Source organism: Canis lupus, chromosome 3 (assembly GCF_048164855.1).
Source record: "Canis lupus baileyi chromosome 3, mCanLup2.hap1, whole genome shotgun sequence".
NCBI classification, from domain to species: Eukaryota; Metazoa; Chordata; class Mammalia; order Carnivora; family Canidae; genus Canis; species Canis lupus.
This window is the reverse complement of record NC_132840.1, coordinates 84,207,342-84,223,658: the sequence shown is the minus strand read 5'-3', so window position 1 is coordinate 84,223,658 and position 16,317 is coordinate 84,207,342. Positions and strand designations below refer to the sequence as shown.

General features: G+C 48.0%; 2 protein-coding genes and 1 pseudogene across 10 annotated transcripts in view; 1 reads left to right on the top strand and 2 right to left on the bottom strand.

Annotated features, from left to right (window-relative positions):
* Positions 1–3,547, top strand: part of NFRKB (nuclear factor related to kappaB binding protein) — a 38,885-nt gene extending 35,338 nt beyond the window's left edge. For all 6 annotated transcript variants that reach the window (XM_072822703.1, XM_072822702.1, XM_072822698.1 and 3 more), the window contains exons 25-27: positions 877–983; positions 1,786–1,921; positions 2,037–3,547. In XM_072822703.1, the coding sequence (XP_072678804.1) occupies positions 877–983; positions 1,786–1,921; positions 2,037–2,162 (369 nt within the window). In that variant the 3' untranslated portion in view covers positions 2,163–3,547. The remainder of the gene's footprint in view (positions 1–876; positions 984–1,785; positions 1,922–2,036) is intronic.
* A 2,195-nt stretch (positions 3,548–5,742) lies between these two features.
* TMEM45B (transmembrane protein 45B) overlaps positions 5,743–16,317 on the bottom strand; it is a 47,963-nt gene continuing 37,388 nt past the window's right edge. For all 4 annotated transcript variants that reach the window (XM_072822708.1, XM_072822704.1, XM_072822705.1 and 1 more), the window contains 5 exons: positions 11,693–11,889; positions 9,552–9,758; positions 8,475–8,659; positions 7,748–7,893; positions 5,743–6,660 (listed from right to left, as the gene is read on the bottom strand). In XM_072822708.1, coding sequence (XP_072678809.1) covers positions 6,552–6,660; positions 7,748–7,893; positions 8,475–8,659; positions 9,552–9,758; positions 11,693–11,873 — 828 coding nt within the window. In that variant the 5' untranslated portion in view covers positions 11,874–11,889 and the 3' untranslated portion in view covers positions 5,743–6,551. The remainder of the gene's footprint in view (positions 6,661–7,747; positions 7,894–8,474; positions 8,660–9,551; positions 9,759–11,692; positions 11,890–16,317) is intronic.
* Positions 14,709–14,800, bottom strand: LOC140631300 (U6 spliceosomal RNA; annotated as a pseudogene).

Here is a 16,317-nt window from a genome sequence, read left to right as displayed (position 1 = left end):
CCCTTGGGAAATGTCGATGCCTCCTCTTAGTATCCTAGCAACCACTCCTCTTGAATCATTTTTAAAAATCAGATTTACACAAGATGTAACTGTGTATAAATTCTGTTACCAACCAAGAGTTCAAAAGCAGGCAGCCTAAAAACAGGTGGTGCAGTGAGCTAATCTTTGCCATTGAAATCCCAAAGACTCTAGGCCTCTTCAGCTTCTCTTTTGTTCCTTTTAGGCCTTATTGGCTCTGGTGTTGGACTTTTCACTTGGTTGAGTTTATTATTAATGCCCCTTACCTAATAACCTCTCTTATCTGTGGGAGAGATGGAAAGCACCTGGAAAATGTGACCTGTTCCTAATCTAGCCTGCCCTGCTGTATGCTCCCCACCAGTGAGCCTGCGTTCCAGGGAAGCAGTGGTTGTGCACTTTATTAACTCTTGAGTGCCTCTGTCCTCACACGGACTCCAGATAGTGATTGTGTGCCAAGTGTCGGGAGGTACACAGCTGACTCAGGCCCTACCCACTCAGGGGCTCAGACTCGTACTGCGCCTAAGTGAACACACACTTTCCTTTTCGATCTAGTGCATGTTCTTATCCCGATAGTAGCATATATCCCGATATATGGTTATTGCTGCTCTGGGTGGTGTGAAGGAGGATGGTTAATAGATCAGATGATACCTAAATGTAGTATGTGAGCATGTAACTGCAGCCTCTTGGCAGCTCCCTGAGGGTGGCCTGGGCCCACACCTCAGAAAGATTGGGCCCCTGCAGAGTCCAGGAAATGAGAGCATCTGAGTGCTTGTGTCTCCATTCTGGGGCCCTGGAGGTGACCCTTGGTGATTTTCCTTACCACCGATCCCATAAGCCTGATTTCTTTTTTCTTTTTAGGGGAAGCTGCCTACGCGGATCACGGTTCCACTGTCTGTCATCAGCCAGCCTATGAAGGGCAAAAGCGTGGTCACGGCCCCCATCATCAAAGGCAGCCTTGGAGCCAAGTAAGTGCCCTAGTGCTGGGCAGGCAGGGCTTCCAGGCGACTCCTTGCTCCACGGCAGAAAGGCAGCTCATTTTTCTGGGGCTCTCCTTGGATATTTCTCCTTTCTTGTGCTCTTGTGTATTTCTTGAGGACCTAGTATTGTTTTAGGTGCTGGGGACACAGAGCAGGGATTAAAACAGATAGAAATCTGTGCTGTCCTCAAGCTTACGTTGTAGGGTGAGGAAAGAAATCATAGAGTAGATACCACGTGGGGTGGTGATATGTACTATGGGGAGAAAAGCAAGAATGGGGACGGGAAGTGCTGGGATGGGGTGGGTTGGTGATGTGGCTCAGATGGCAGTTTCCATGGGTGTTAGGGAAGGCCTCACTTTGACATTGAGCCCTGGGCCATGATAGTTCAGAAGAGGAGGACTTACTGGGGAGCCTAGGCTTTGTGTGCTCCTGACCTAAACAGGGATAAAGGGGCTTGATGAGATCAGCCTGGTGGTCTCAAGGCAGCTATTTTGGGGGACATGTCTTGTCTGGAATACACACTTCCCTGGGGTCCTGTCCCTTATTTGTGCTGATGAGAGTATGGTGTCAGAGCCATTGTATCCAGAGCACTGAGGGCCTTGGGGCTTTGTGAGAAGCCTAGAAGCCAAGAGAAAGGTGGTCTCACCGGCTGGTTTCCATTTCAGTCCAGAATACAGGAGTCTTCACTGGGCTGCAGATTTCACTGTTTTCCTTAAGCACACAGCCTGGTTCTGGGCCAGAGATAACACCCCTCCTGTCCTGACGCCTCACTCCTGCTTTCCCTCCACAGCCTCAGTGGGTTGGGCCGCAATATCATCCTCACCACCATGCCCGCGGGTACTAAGCTCATTGCTGGCAATAAGCCTGTTAGTTTCCTCACTGCCCAGCAGTTGCAGCAGCTTCAGCAGCAAGGTCAGGCCACACAGGTAAGGGCCGAGGCAAACTGTTGGCCGCATCAGGCTTCTCTCTCCTTTGCCATTTGTTCGCAATTGAGGAGCTCATTTGCAACCTCCTGACCAGACCTCCTCTCTTTGCAAACAGGTGCGCATCCAGACTGTCCCCGCATCCCATCTTCAACAGGGAACAGCTTCTGGTTCCTCCAAAGCAGTCTCCACTGTCGTCGTGACTACAGCTCCATCTCCTAAACAGGCACCTGAACAGCAGTGATTCAGGGAGAGAGAGAGAAAGACAGAGAGCGAGAGATGGCGTCCGTGAAAGAGCGCACCCGGTCTGCCCTCCTGGCCGAGAGGAGGGGAGCAGGGAGGTGGCATCATTCTCCTCAGCTTGTCTGTTTAGGGAAGAACAGCAGTGGGATGATGGCAGCGGTGGCCTGGATCTCCACCGCACTCCACAGCGGAGCACGCCGAGGAGTCCCCCCGGGCTTCCAAGGGCTGTTCGTTCCGAGCCGGGAGAAGCTCCTCTGTTAGGGTCGGGTGAGGTCATCGTTGTGCCACGCGAGCCACAGTTCTCTCCTGAGAGCCAGACACCGGGGAAGGCTTACAGCCGCCGAGTGTGCCAAGTGGCCAGAAGCCTCGTTCTGTACGGGGATTGGATTTTTTAGCTTCTGCTCTTCTCCGTGACTAGTGGTCTAGATAGGAGTTTTGTGTCCAGAAATTTTTATGTAACTTATTTTTTTAAAGAACCTGTTGTATATCTTTATCCAGTAGAAACCTGGGCCGTAGCCCTCCCACCCTGTCCTCCAAACTGATTGCTGCTATTCTTTTGACCAGAAGAAAATAGCAGAATTCTTAGTAAGTTGGTGGCTGACTTGATCACTACATAGTAACGGGGAGGCTGAAAGGTGGGCAGGAAACCTAGGGAGTGAGAGAACGTGGGTTCCCCCAAGTGGGATGAGTCTGGCACTGCTTCATGAAGAGGTTTCGAGATCTTGAGTATGGGCCATAGCTTCACCTGCTGACTACGTCCTGCTTGTCAGGCCTGTTCACACCAAAGTCCGGAGCCGGCGGACAGAGTAGGCCAGCGCCAGCAGAAATGCTGCTTTTGCAGCTCAGACGTTACTGCAGTTCAGAGGTTATACGTTTTGCTTTGCTCCAGAGCAAGAGTCTGCAAACCACAGCCCTGGGGCTGGCTACTTGTTTTTGTAAATAAAGTCTTATTGGAACACAGCCCACGGCCATTTGTGTGTTACCATGGCTGCTTTCAGTTAGAAGGCAGACCCGAGTAATTGGCTTGGAGTCCATAGGCCCTCAGGCCCCTTGGGTAAAACTTTGCTGACTTCTCTGGAGTAGAGACGGCACGAAGAGCGGGGTGTGTGCACTAGGAGCAGCACGGTCACGGGAGAGGTCAGTCGGGATTTATGGGTCCTGTCATCCCGGCTGTGTCACACTTCTCGGCCTCCACCAAGCTCTAGGCAGAGCTCTGAACAATGTTTTAAAATGTATTAAGTAATTAAAGCACTGGTTGTGAACAATATGTGCCTCTTTTGTATGGGAGTGAGGGTTGGATGGTAAAGCTTTTGTGCAGTGTCAGGGCTCCCCTGCGTCTCTTGATAGTATCCAAGTTATTAAAAATGTGTCTTTAATCTGTGGAAATGTAGTGATGTTTTATGGGGACTGGTGCGGAAGTGGACTGGAGGGGCAGGGAATTTCCCTGGCCTACTTGAGAGGGGGTCTCCAGGTGGAAGCTGAGTGATGAGATAGGTTGCAGAGGAACAGAGAAGGCCAGAGGGGGTGGTGGCTTTCTAGACCTCACATTTGAGGCAGTCCTGTAAAATAGACATTGTTATCCCTCTTCTGGCTTCTCACCCCTGTGACAAATTGCGAGTCTGAGTTGAGGTTAAAGAGGAGCAACATAAAAATCCAGTTTTCTAAGTCACCTGTCCTTACTGCTGCCTTCCTCAGGGAGGATGGCTGTGACGTGTCATGCTGAGAGGCGCTGGGGTAAGCCCGAGTTACAGAGGGCAGAGGTGAATTGGCTGAGGGGTGAGCGAGCGTTTGCTGGTAGTGGGGGGCTGGCACAGAGGTCGGACTGGGAAGGGGCAGAGGTAGGGACTGCCAGGACGGAGAAACAGGGCCTTTAGTGAGTGGAGGAGAGCGCACCTGTGTTTTCCAGTACTTTGATATTTGCATGTCATTGCTTCTTAGAGTCACATTTCACGTGAAGAGCCCACGTGACCGTTTCTAAATGAGAAAACGGTAGAAATGTGAGGGATCCTGTCTCAGATATTTATTGCTGGTTAAAACAAACCCCTCCTGAAGTTACTTAACATGATTTCCCGAAAGTAGTTTTGGCATTCAACCCCAGCCCTGCCCCACCCTTGCGTTTTCTGAAGTCACCTGGCTCCGTCTGTCCACCCAGTGCCTGGAGACATTTATCTGCGTGCTCGGGGAACAGGGGTGTCGCAGGGTGCTAGTGTAGGACTGACGCCCTGGTGAGCATGGTTTGTACCGCCCGGCTTGTCTGGAGTGCTGAGGAATGGTAACCCCTGCTGTTGTCCAAGCGATGTACCGGTATCTGCATCGAGCATGGTTCCTCAGATACAGACCTCAGGGGTCTTGTGGAGATGCGGTGGCTGCGGTGGATGTTTTGGGGAGAACAAGTCCAGAACTCGTGGCGGCTGTTGAGCCCCCACACCCAAGGTTCGGAGGTTGGTAAAATTAATTGAGACCGCGTGCCTAAGAGTGGATTTGGTGAATAGCATTGTGGTGGGTTTGTGCTTTAATACCACATCTAAGAATTTTTTTTTCCAGGGTCGATCAGTTCCATGGTTTCCCAAACTGTTGTCAAAGAGGTGTCACAATAAGTTCCTGGGTGGTCGTCACACCTCAACTCCTCACTCTGGAGGAAATACTGCATTTCCTACCCCTGGCCCTTCAATCTGAGATGGAGATCCTTAACTGTGAAGGTAAAACGGGGAATAGGTTCCTGACACCCAGCTCCAGTCCCTAAGGAAAGAACTTATGTTTCATGTTAACTGCCCACAACAGGTCCTCCGGTGCTTACTGAATGGAGGTTTGGGTTCCTACTTAGCAGGCAAATGAAAGTGGATCCTGAAAGGGGACTCACAGGTTCTCTGCTCATGATTAAATCGCATTTTCAGAGAGCTGCTTCTTAACCCCGGAGATGTGACTTCAGCACTGAAGTGCTGGCTAACCATGGGAGGTCAGCTTTCACTTAAGTGCAGCATTTCCGCCAAAGAGCACACGGTGCTTCATGTAAAAGATCTCTCCTCTATTTGTGTGAAATAGCAAGGAGGCTCTAATGAGAAGTGAGCTGGCTTTTGAGTCCGGAAGGCTGGCTTTACCTGTGTGGCCTTCGGCTGATCAGCTTCTCTGCAGAACCCCGTGCGCTTCCATTAGGGGTGGCTGTGTGAATCACGTGGGGTATGGTGCGTTTCAGAGTGCGGGAAGCGCCGTGCTGTTTGTCCAGAAAGCCTTTCAGATTTGTCCTGGCCCACACTGTTGTCAGTGTGTAGAACTTAATTCACTCTCGGTGTTCTTTCATGATTTCATGGCTTTTGTTCTCTCCGCCTGGAGCGTGCTGTCTCTACCGGGTACGCTCCCCATCTCCTCCCCTCCCAGGCTTCTCATGGGAGTTGTACTTACCCTTATGGCACCAGTCACCCTGCATGCAACTGCTTGCATTTCTTCCCCATTAGACTGAATTCCTTGCTGGACATGGATCTCATTAATCCTTCCCACCATTTCAGTGCTGGTGCAAAGCAGATGTCTAATAAACACTTGTTGAAGGACGTTTTAAAAAAAGAAAAAAAAATCCAGAACCAAGATTAGAGTGTCAAGACTTTATATTACTAGTTCAAGGTCCACATCCTTTGCAGGATTCTTACCCTTTGCAGGATTTTTACCCTTTGCTTTCAGCTGTATTTAAATTCAAGGTCTTTATAACCTGCCACTTTTTTCGCTACCTCATTACACAGACTTTCTGTTAGCATCTTCTGATTAGGGTACTTCTGAGGACCCAGAATATCTGTATTCCAGCTCTCAGCTGGGCCATTAACTAGCTTCCTGATTTAAAAACAAAACAAAAGTCACCTTTGGCCCAGTGTCATCACTTATCAGTGGTATTGCAGTACTCTGGAGTATTACTGGTTAAATAGGAAATGCTTAACAGATGACATTTAATGTACCAAAGCTTGTGAACTTTTTTACTTAAAAATCTGTGCTGGAATTGTATCTTTAAAATAAAGGCAGTCTCATTTACTTATTTTCTGATAAGAAAGTACCTGTATTCTTGAGAGAAAAAAGGGGATAGGTTACCAAAAGCGGTATTTTCTGCCGGATTCATATCCTGGATTTCTCCATGAGGCCACATCCTGTTCTGAAACTTCGAGAGTCTTTGATCTGTCTTCATACTGAGACACAACCGAAGGCTTGCTTCATTTTTCTTTATGAAGGATACCGCAGCAACACAGACTTTAGTTAAACGAGAAGGTGCAAATATATAGAACCTTAATCTGTAAAACCTTAAGAGCAGACCAGAGCAAGCATTGAAAGGGAGATGAGCCTCCCCTTCGCACACGCCAGCTATTCGGACTCGGAGGGGCATGTGCGCCCCACGTCGATGGCTGGTGGCCTCTCATTCCTCATCTGAGCCACCCAAGAGGGACGTCTGGTAAGTGGGATCTGACTTCAGCTTCTGAATGCCAATGATTTCTCCTCCATGCCTCTTAAACCGAGTCAGATGGCTGTAACAGAGCAACAGTAGGAGCCCATGAAATTAGGCCCCCAGATTCGTTTATTCTCTCAACCAAAGCATGTTACGGCATCTACTGGTTCTCAAAGCGTTTTCTTTGTATGTCTGTCAACTACTGTGGTTGTCTGCACATCTCACTTCGGGACAGTACTCATTGGTAGGTAGAGACTCATAACTAACAATATTTAATAATGTAACAGGCTAAACATAGGGCTCCTGTCTATTTGTTGTCTCACTGACCAGGCAGTAGAACTAAAGGAAACTGATTTTAAGTTCCCTTCTGTTTGGTCTGCATGGAGCTCTGTGTGGGGGAAGTATATCTGCTTTGGGTAGGGGAATCAGAAACTAGAAAAAATGAGGGGTAGCTACAACAGAACTAATCACTAGCATATCCAGAAATGTCACTTGCATTGCAGTTCAAGGCCGAGTCTGCCACTGACTCAGAGGGTGACCTCGATCAGATTACTCAGTCTTTGAAGCCTTGGTTTCCCCATCCGTAAAACGTTACAGCACAGACTTCATAAAATAATGAGGATTCAGTGGGGTAGTAGACTTGAGTGCTTACCACAGTGCCAGGGACCCTGCGTGCCTGGGAAGATCGGCTATTACAGTGGCCTGTGACGAGCACTGGAAGGAGCACTCACTGTGACGGTGTCCTGATTGCCACATCTCTGGGAGGGAGGTGGGGCAAATCCAGGAATAAGGTGGTGGGTTCAGAAGGATGGACAGAGCAGGGGCCTGCAGTCCAGTACCAAGCCTAATTCAGAGTTTCTCCCTTCACACGGCAGGCTTCCAGTCCGTCAGCACTGCCTTTGAAACCCGGGTCTGTCAGGTTACTATGACCAGACAGTCCTTTAACGTCTCAGAATCTCATCACCCTCATTTGCAGGTGTAGAGTACCTTGTGCAAAACTGGGCATAGAGTTGGCACTCAAGTGGTAGACGTTAGAACTGCTTAGTTACGGAAGGTGGGAATAAATACTTCACTGGAAATAAAAATGATGCAGTGTAATAGACTTTGGGGACAAGCTGTGGTTAGGAGGAAAAAGCTAGACAGAAGTTGTCTCCCCTTGGACTTACCAGTACACCAGAGAGTAGCTGATGGCCACAATGCAGAGGGCAGCCAAGTAGTGCCAGCAGAAGCACATGGTGACGAACATGATGTTTGCGTCATCTTTCTGGTCCCATTCGGGTTCTCCAGAAGGTGGGAACAGCACGAACCCGATCTGGTGGGTTTAATACAGAGAAGCCGGCCTTTGTTGGTCCTGAGAAGGAAGCTCGCTGCCTTCCCATGGCTACCCAAGTTGTCCATACGTCCCCCACTCCCTCATCCTTCCCATACCTCCGTCAGCATAGAAAGGCCCTTCTGCGCGGGAGAATTGCTCTAAGTTAATTCTGGTTCTAGTACAGGCTTATCTAAAACAACATTTCAGGGCCTGCGTCTCAAGTGAGCAGTTTAGCAGGTGGAGCCTGTAACAAACTATAGAAATGATCCTTGAAAGCAGTCTTGCAAGTGGAGCCTGTAAACCGATGGTATCAGTTCCTCCACTGGGGAGAGCGGATGGGGAGTTTTGGGAATATGCTCCCTACATATGCTCTGCGGGTTCAGCAGGTTCAGCCGGTCAGTTTCTCAGCACGCTACTCATGGATAAAATGACCTAAGTCAGAGGGGAGCATGGGGAGGACAAGTGGCCACCTAACCCCCTTCACGAGCGTGTCTGTGCTGTGCTGCCGGACGTGCCTTGGGCAAGCCCAGTGGGGCTCCCCGAGTCCACACAACGTGAAGAGCATTGTTTTGCATGATTACCTGCCAGAACCAGGTGCCCTGGAGAATCACAAGACTGGTTCGGAAAAGTTGCAGCACAATATTGTCCCGGAGGATCACTTCTAGGAAGATGCTGAAAGCCCCTCCGAACACTGCACACAGCAGCAGGGAGTGGATGTGCTGGTCCAAGGGCGGCCGGTTATGGACGTGGTAGTAGAAGAGAAAACCTGCACAAAGCAATTTCAGCCATCACAGAGGAACTTGGGCAAGTCCATCTGGAACTTCTTCCGTTGCTAGAAATCCTTCCTACCCCTGTCTCACAGCTAGATTTTTCAGCAGTTGGGGAATCAGTTCATAGAACATTGCACGGCAACCAGCACAGATGAGGTTTATTTTGCGTATGTATGAAGTGGACGTAAGCTGCAAAGGCTGGATCTTTTAAAATCTCTCTCTACTTGATACAGGACGTGTAGGTGAGGCATGTTGCTGACCTGTGACGGATTGTGCATGCATGTACTTGAAATTCAGTTCTGCTCTCATTCAGCCAACCTTTTTATTTTTTATTTTTTCTGATTCTTCCTGAGGTGCAGGAGTAAGTGAGGTTGTTGGGTTACAGAATGCTCCTGTAGGAGTTCCTATTGGGAGCTCTGTCCTAGCTGCTGGGTGGGCCTCCTGAGGTTTGTGATGATGGGGTCCAGACAGCAACGCTCCAGGGTAGGAGGTGGAGTTCGGTTTCTCTTCCCCCAGCAGAGGAAGTGACCTTCTGGGGCGGTGGCATCCAGCCAGGGCTTGGAGAGTTACTGTGCGTCTCACTGCAATGTGTACACGTGCACTCGTACACATGAGCGTGGGGGGGGGGGGCAGCCAGTGTCTGTGCCCCGAGAGCCAGGGACTTCGGCTGCACATCTTATGTTTTCTTGTGCTGCTTTCTGGAACATGTCACCTGTATCCAGAGCACAGGGCCAAGCCCTGTTCAGGTGTTCTGAAATTCAGAGATTTGGGTTTTCTGGGGGAAAGTTACTGTATTGGCAGTATTTCTCATCTTTCTGCCCTGATCCCCCATAATCACAATTTATCCGTGTCTTGTTTTGTCCGTTTCCACCCGAATCCCTAAGTTACCTTCGGTGAATGTTGCCACAGCCATAACCAATCTGTCCAGCCCCAGGGGGACGTGGGTGATGAGATAGGTGAGCATATCCATGATTCCCGAGACGGCAAAGAACAAATACATGGTGCTGTGCTGCCAATTCATTAGCTTTACCCACTGGTTTTCATGGTACAGGTGGAGGTGGGGCCCGTCTGGAACGAACTGCTCTGCCAGGATCCCTGCAGGGGGATGAGAGTGCAAACTGAGGAGGGCAGAGGGGCTCCAGCACGGGCAGGAGACAGTACCCCTGCGGCCTGAGTGACGCTGAGCCCAGGGTGGAGGTGGCCTTGGGTCATGGGGCCTGCTCTGCTCCCTCAGATGCAGCTATCTGAGTGCAAGGTGAGGCATTTGCCGAGGAACCTGCGTAGACCCCTGACCTTTGTCGTTCCTTCGGGGTTGGGGTGTGAGGGAGGCAGCCATAGCAACAGCCACCTGGGTCCACAGGATATTTGCCTAGTCGCTGAGCGGAAAGCAAAGCATTTACCACATAAGTGAGAAGGTAGCTGATACATTAATCTTTGGGCTAAGTGAGCAAAAATCCTGGAAAGAAACCATTAGGTTGAAAATAATGGAATCCCAGCCGAGATACCCTGGTCGTAGAGATACTTGTGCATGTGCAAAGGGGTGAAACGCCCTTCTGAAAGCCCTTTTTGAAAATGCCCAGGTGTGTGGTCCTCAGGGAGACCTCGAAAGTGGTTTTCCTGAGCACAGAGTGAGCTCTGTGAGTCCTTCCCATGGCTTCAGGGCCCCGTGTCCTAAACACTGGGAGAACCGGGAGGCTCGCAGTTCTTAGCTCTTCTGCTCCATCACCTGTTTTGGAAGGCAAGAGATTGGCCTTTATGCCTGGTACCCAACATGTCCTTGGGGCCTAGAATAATCCTCCATGACAACCTTCTGGACCCTGTTCCCCGAACAGTTTTTTCTTAAACCCAGCCTCTCCCTGATTTATGTGTGAAGGATCAAGGAGTTGGTGGAGAGGAGCCCGGAGAAGGAAGTCCCACTGCACCAGAACAGAAGCTCTGTGAGGGCAGGGACTCTGGTTCCCCCAGCTGTGTCCCCCAAACCTGGAAGAGTGAGTTCCTGTACTGGGTGGGAGCTCAGGGAGATACTGTTGAATGAGTAGTATTTGCACCCAGCAAAGAGGCCAGATACTTTGCCAGCTCTCGTTTTCTCGGCAGCGTTGATGCTGTCCTTAGCACTGAAGCTGTGTAGTTCCTGTCACTTCTCGACTCCAGAAAGAGGAGATGCCCGAATGACTAGCAGATGGGAAAATTCAGCAGGACTGGGCAAACAAAGCTAAGTGCCTTTGCACACTCCAGAAGGAGCTCCTGGTGTTACTTCAGTTCCTCCTGAGACACTGTGGGCCTAAGATGACAAGTGGCTAGGTGCAGTTGCAGAACGAAGCCCCCCCCCCCCCCCCCATGACAGGCTGATGCGGACGAAGAACACTTTGTGCTGTTGGCATGGCGGGCGCCTTCTCACGTGGCCACTAGTGGGGCGGAATGGATGGCGAGTCAGTGGGAGTGTGTGGGTTTTGTTGGAACGGGGCACAGTAAAGGGAGATCCCTTCCAGACAGCCCTCTGTTGGTTCCTTTAGTCCCTGCCCCTGCCTCTCTTACCGGCCGTCTAGCATACAGTCCCCATTTTTGTGATTGCTTGAGATGTGGGAGTGGAAGGTATGAATTAGGTGGTAACTACTCTTAAGATTCTAGTGGAGGAACAACTGGAAACATGATGACTTTTCTGAAACCAAATTCCACTTAGTACTTTCCCTTAGCTCGTGTACGTGAGCTTGCTCTTATTATTTTTTCTAACTTGTGTTTTATCTTTTTCCTTAAGTATGTCTTCTGTTCCTACAACTTACACCTACATCCTTCTAGGGCAAAGAATGTAGTTCATTTGGTAGTTTTTCATGGTGCACTATGATGTCAGGTGCTGTTAACAGTCACAAAGCTCAGGACACAACAGACTCTATAAAATATGTCGTGGCCAACTGAAAACCCTTGTTCTATTATCTGCCCATGGAAACAGCCATTTCACAGGGTCCAGAAAGTGGGTTAAAGTTTCGGGGTGTGATGGGGTGATCCCCTGGACCATATGGCCCCCTTCTTACCAACAACTGAAAACAAAGTTCTGATCGCAGCTTCAATGATCTCAAGACGCTGATGGTAATGAGTCAGTTGGCTGCTCTTCCCCTTCTGGCGGAAGTATATTAGTGGGTACTTCACCGACCACCACAGTCCAACTATCAAGAAGAAACTCCCTGGGAGAGCATGGCCCTTGAAGTTTGCCATCACTGTTCTTGAGCACCTGAGAAAACAGGGGACAGCTGTCAGGTGGCTGCATGAAGAGAACATAAATAGATATATTGGCAGGAAACACCGTATGTGACTGAGGATTCTAAATCATAAGCCATATTAAGAAGGATCCACTCATTCTCATAAGCCTTCGTGTTATGTCACTGAAGTCTTGTCTGCTGAGTAAGCACCCAAAAGAATACCTCTGGCCCTTAGGCTTTAAAAACATGGGTAAAATAGGAGCACCTGGGTGGCTCAGGGTCCTGGGATTGAGCCTGATGGCAGGCACCCTGCTCAGTGGGGGGCCTGCTCCTCCTCCTCCCCTCTGCCCCCTCCCTGCTCGTTCTATCTCTCTCCAATAGAATCTTAAAAAAAAAATGGATAAAATAAAAGGAGGTGTTGGGGAAGAAGATAGATATTTACTGATCACAGGGTAGGAAAGCCTAAAAATATTTACCTACATAAATATTTTATGTATCAAATACATCAGAAGGCAAACAGGTCAGGAAGACGTTTGTAATAGTTACGATAAATGGCTAATGTGTTAGTCTTTTGCAAATTAGTAAGAAAAAGACCAGAAAAATGGGCAAAAGACAGGAATGTGCAATTCACAAAATGATGCAAATAGATAAGTCTCCTTTTAATTGAAGATGTGCAAATGAAAGCACAGTATCATTTTCCACCTATTTTTTTAAGGACTTATTTGAGAGACAGCTGGAGTGAGCAGGAGTGGGAGGGGCAGAGGGAAAGAGAATCTCAGGCTCCCTGCTGAGTATGGAGCCCCCCCGTGGGGCTCAACCTCATGAGCCTAAGATCATGTTATCCCATTGTGTTCCCGGGAGGAGCATCAAGTGCCTGTGATCTGCACAGACTAGTCCAACCCTGGCCATCAGGGCTTCCACTCTCCTATCACTGGCTCCAAGGTCCGGGCTATTTCACATCCAATGCATTTACAGTTGAGGTTTCCACCCTTCAGCAAGAACTTTCACAAGCTTTTAAAAAAAAACCCTTAGAGTTAAGAAGTCAAATCATATTTAAAAGGCCTATAGTGAGAAGCAGCAGCCTCATGCTCCGACTTCCTCACCCACCAGTGAAGCCACTTTTACACCCTTTCCACGGTTTCATCTGGTATTTATGTGCATGATTTCTCATGAGTTTGTGAACGCTGCCATTTGTCCGTTTATCCTTATGAGGCATCATCTACCCGGGTCCTCGGGCTCTCTGCCAGCCTCTCCCTCCTCTTCACATCCACCGTGGTCATCTGACGGTCATTTGCCCAAATCATCTGTAGATTCAGAGTCCTTACCAGGGCCGCTAAGCCCTCCGCGATCCTGAGCTATCTCGTTGACCTCTCCTGCCCCTCCAGCCTGCACCTTGGGGTCCCGTCCATTGCCTCCCATTCCCAAGTACAGGCAGCTCGGGCTTTGGGGCTCTGTGTTATTCCTACCCGGTTTCCCACAGACAGCCAACAGGCCTCGCCTTCACTTGACTCAGGTCTCTGTCCAAATGTTCCTTTATTCCCTGACTACGTTGTATAAAGATGTAGGCATGTCCCATGTTTTAATTCAGGTCTACTTTTTTTTTTTTTAGAGAGAGTTTATCGTATGTTTATTATTCACAGTTAATCACTACCTACCAAATGGGATCCAGGTCTACTTCTTAATGTTCTTTAAAGTTTGCATGGGTCACTATCTGATATTACATATTGATTTTTTTTTAAGCATCCAGCTCTACCCACTGGAATATATATATATATAAAGTAAGGATTTGATCTGTTGTGTTATTGTTGTTCAGTGCTTACCGCAGGGCCTGACATAGTAAGCATTCAAATATTTGTGGAAGGAATACATGCTCATCCATGTAGTATATTGTGTTGTTTTCACCATTTTTTTTAGAGCTGTTTTAGGTACAACAAAATTCAGAGTAAGGTACAGAGATTTTTCATATACCTCTTGCCTGCACACATGCGTGGTCTCCCTCATTGATGTCACTCACCAGATTAGTGTTTTTTTTTTTTTTTTAAACCACAGATGAATCCACATTGACATGTCATAACCACTCCAAAGTCACAGTTTACCTTAGGATTCACTCTTTTTACTTTTAAAGATTTTATTTATTAAAGAGAGAGAGAAACTATGTGAGCATGGTGGCGGGGAGCCTGACACGAGGCTGGATCCAGGACCTGGGGACCATGACCTGGCTGAAGACAGATGCTTAACGGACTGAGCCACCCAGGCGCCCCTAGGGCTCACTCTTGATGTGCATTCTATGGACTTGGACAAAATTATAATGACTTGTATCTGTCATTATAAATATCACACAGTATTTTCAGTGCCCTAAAAATTGTCTGTGCTCTGTCCATTCATCTCCCCCTCCCACTCCCGACACCACCCCTTTTTACTGCTGCCATAGTTTTGCTTTTTCCAGAACGTCAGACATTAGATTCGTATGTTATGTAGCCTCTTCAGATTGGCTTCTCATTTAGTAATATGCACTTCAGTTTCCTCTGTGGCTTGATTGCTTTTTTTTTTTTTTTAAGATTTATTTGAGAGAGAGAGAGAGAGAGAGAGAACTAGCACAAGCGGGAGAGGGGCAGAGGGAGAGAGAGAAGCAGATTCCCTGCTGAGCAGAGAGCCCAACATGGGACTCGATCCCAGGACCCGGAGATCATGACCTAGTTGGGAAGAACTGATCATGACCTGAGCTGAAAGCAGACGCTTAACCGACTGAGCCACCCAGGTGCTCTAAAACTTTATTAGGTTTTTAATTTTAATTCCAGTGTAGTTAACATATGTGTAATATTAGTTTTAGACACACAATATAGTAATTCAAAAAAATATGGAACACTTCACAAATTTGCATGTCATGCTTGTGCAGAAGCCTTGCTAATCTATATCATTCTAATTTTAGTACTTGTGCTATACAGTCTTACATTTTTCAGGAAGTAGAGACAGATATATAGTCTTATATTTAATTACATATTTACCATTTCTTGGGTTCTTCATTCCTTCCTGTGCATTTGAATAACCCTCTGATCTCATTTACTTCCAACATGAAGGATATTCTTTAATATTTCTTATAAAGCAGTTCCGTTACCATGAATTTGTTTATTTGGAAATATCTTATTTCACCTTCATTTTTGAAGAATAGTTAGGCTGGATATAGAATTCTTAGTTGGCAGTTTTTCCTTTCAACACTTTGATCATGTCATTCCACTGGCTTCTGGCTGATGAGAAGTCAGCTATTAATGATCTTGTTATTCCCCAGTGAGTTACGGTCACTTCTTTCCCTGCTTTCAAGATTTTCCTGTTATCTTTGGCTTTCAGCAGTTTGACTATGATACATCTTTGTGTGATTCTTTTTGTGTTTCGTTGGTGTTTTTTATCTTGGCTGAGCTTCTTGAGTCCATAGTTTAATATCTTTCATCAGACTTGGGAAGTGTCCAGCCATTATTTCTTCAATTATGTTTTCTGACTCCCCTTCTCTCTATATATACCCCTTCTTCCCTGCTCATTTCCTTGTTGAACCCATAGAGCCAAGGATTTTCAGCCACTCAGTTACCACCCTGAATTGCATGTTTCCCCTGGCAGCAAAACGCCTTGTTTTCAGAGCTAGCAGCACATTACTTAAAAGTCATTGAGTGAGTAAAGGCAGCAGTCCCAGGGAAAAGGCCATGGCCTCCAGCTGCTTCTACCTGAAGATCTAGGAGCTTTTCAGAAATAAAAGCTTCTTTTGAGAGTTGAGCTGAACTACTCCATAGTATTGTGTGGCCAGGTGGCCTGTGGGGGCCTTGAACTGCTGTGAGCTCTCTTGCAATCATTGCCCAGAGAATACAGCAGACTCCTGAGTAAACCTAAGTTCCTGATATGGCCCCCAGTGGCCCTTGAGGTGAGCAGTCTCCCCCCACCTCCTAGGGCCTTCCCCTTGTGCATCCTTACATAAGACCCCTGGGAAGCTTATCAAACTCCTGTTCTCTCTGGTTTGAACTAACCAATCCAGGCTCAGCCTGGGAATCCCAAAGGTTCCACTTGACCCTATAAAGGTATGTGCCCCAGGTCCTGTCACACTCTCCACCAAGGCGCCCTGCTTTGACCTCCCCAGATGGCCCCTTGCAGCGTGCCTTGAATCTTCTCCAGAACCTGTAAGAAATAAAATTCTCTATTTTGATAGTAATCCTTTTTTGCACAGAGACTTACCAACAGACACCCCGTGACTCTACTTAACAAATATTCCTGTTTTTTTTTCTTTTTAAGATTTTATTTATTCATGACAGACACACAGAAAGAGAGGCAGAGAGAGGCAGAGACACAGGCAGAGGGAGAAGCAGGCTCCATGCAGGGAGCCCAACGTGGGACTCGATCCCGGGTCTCCAGAATCAGGCCCTAGGCTGAAGGTGGCGCTAAACCACCGAGCCATCCGGGCTGCCCCAACAAATATTCGT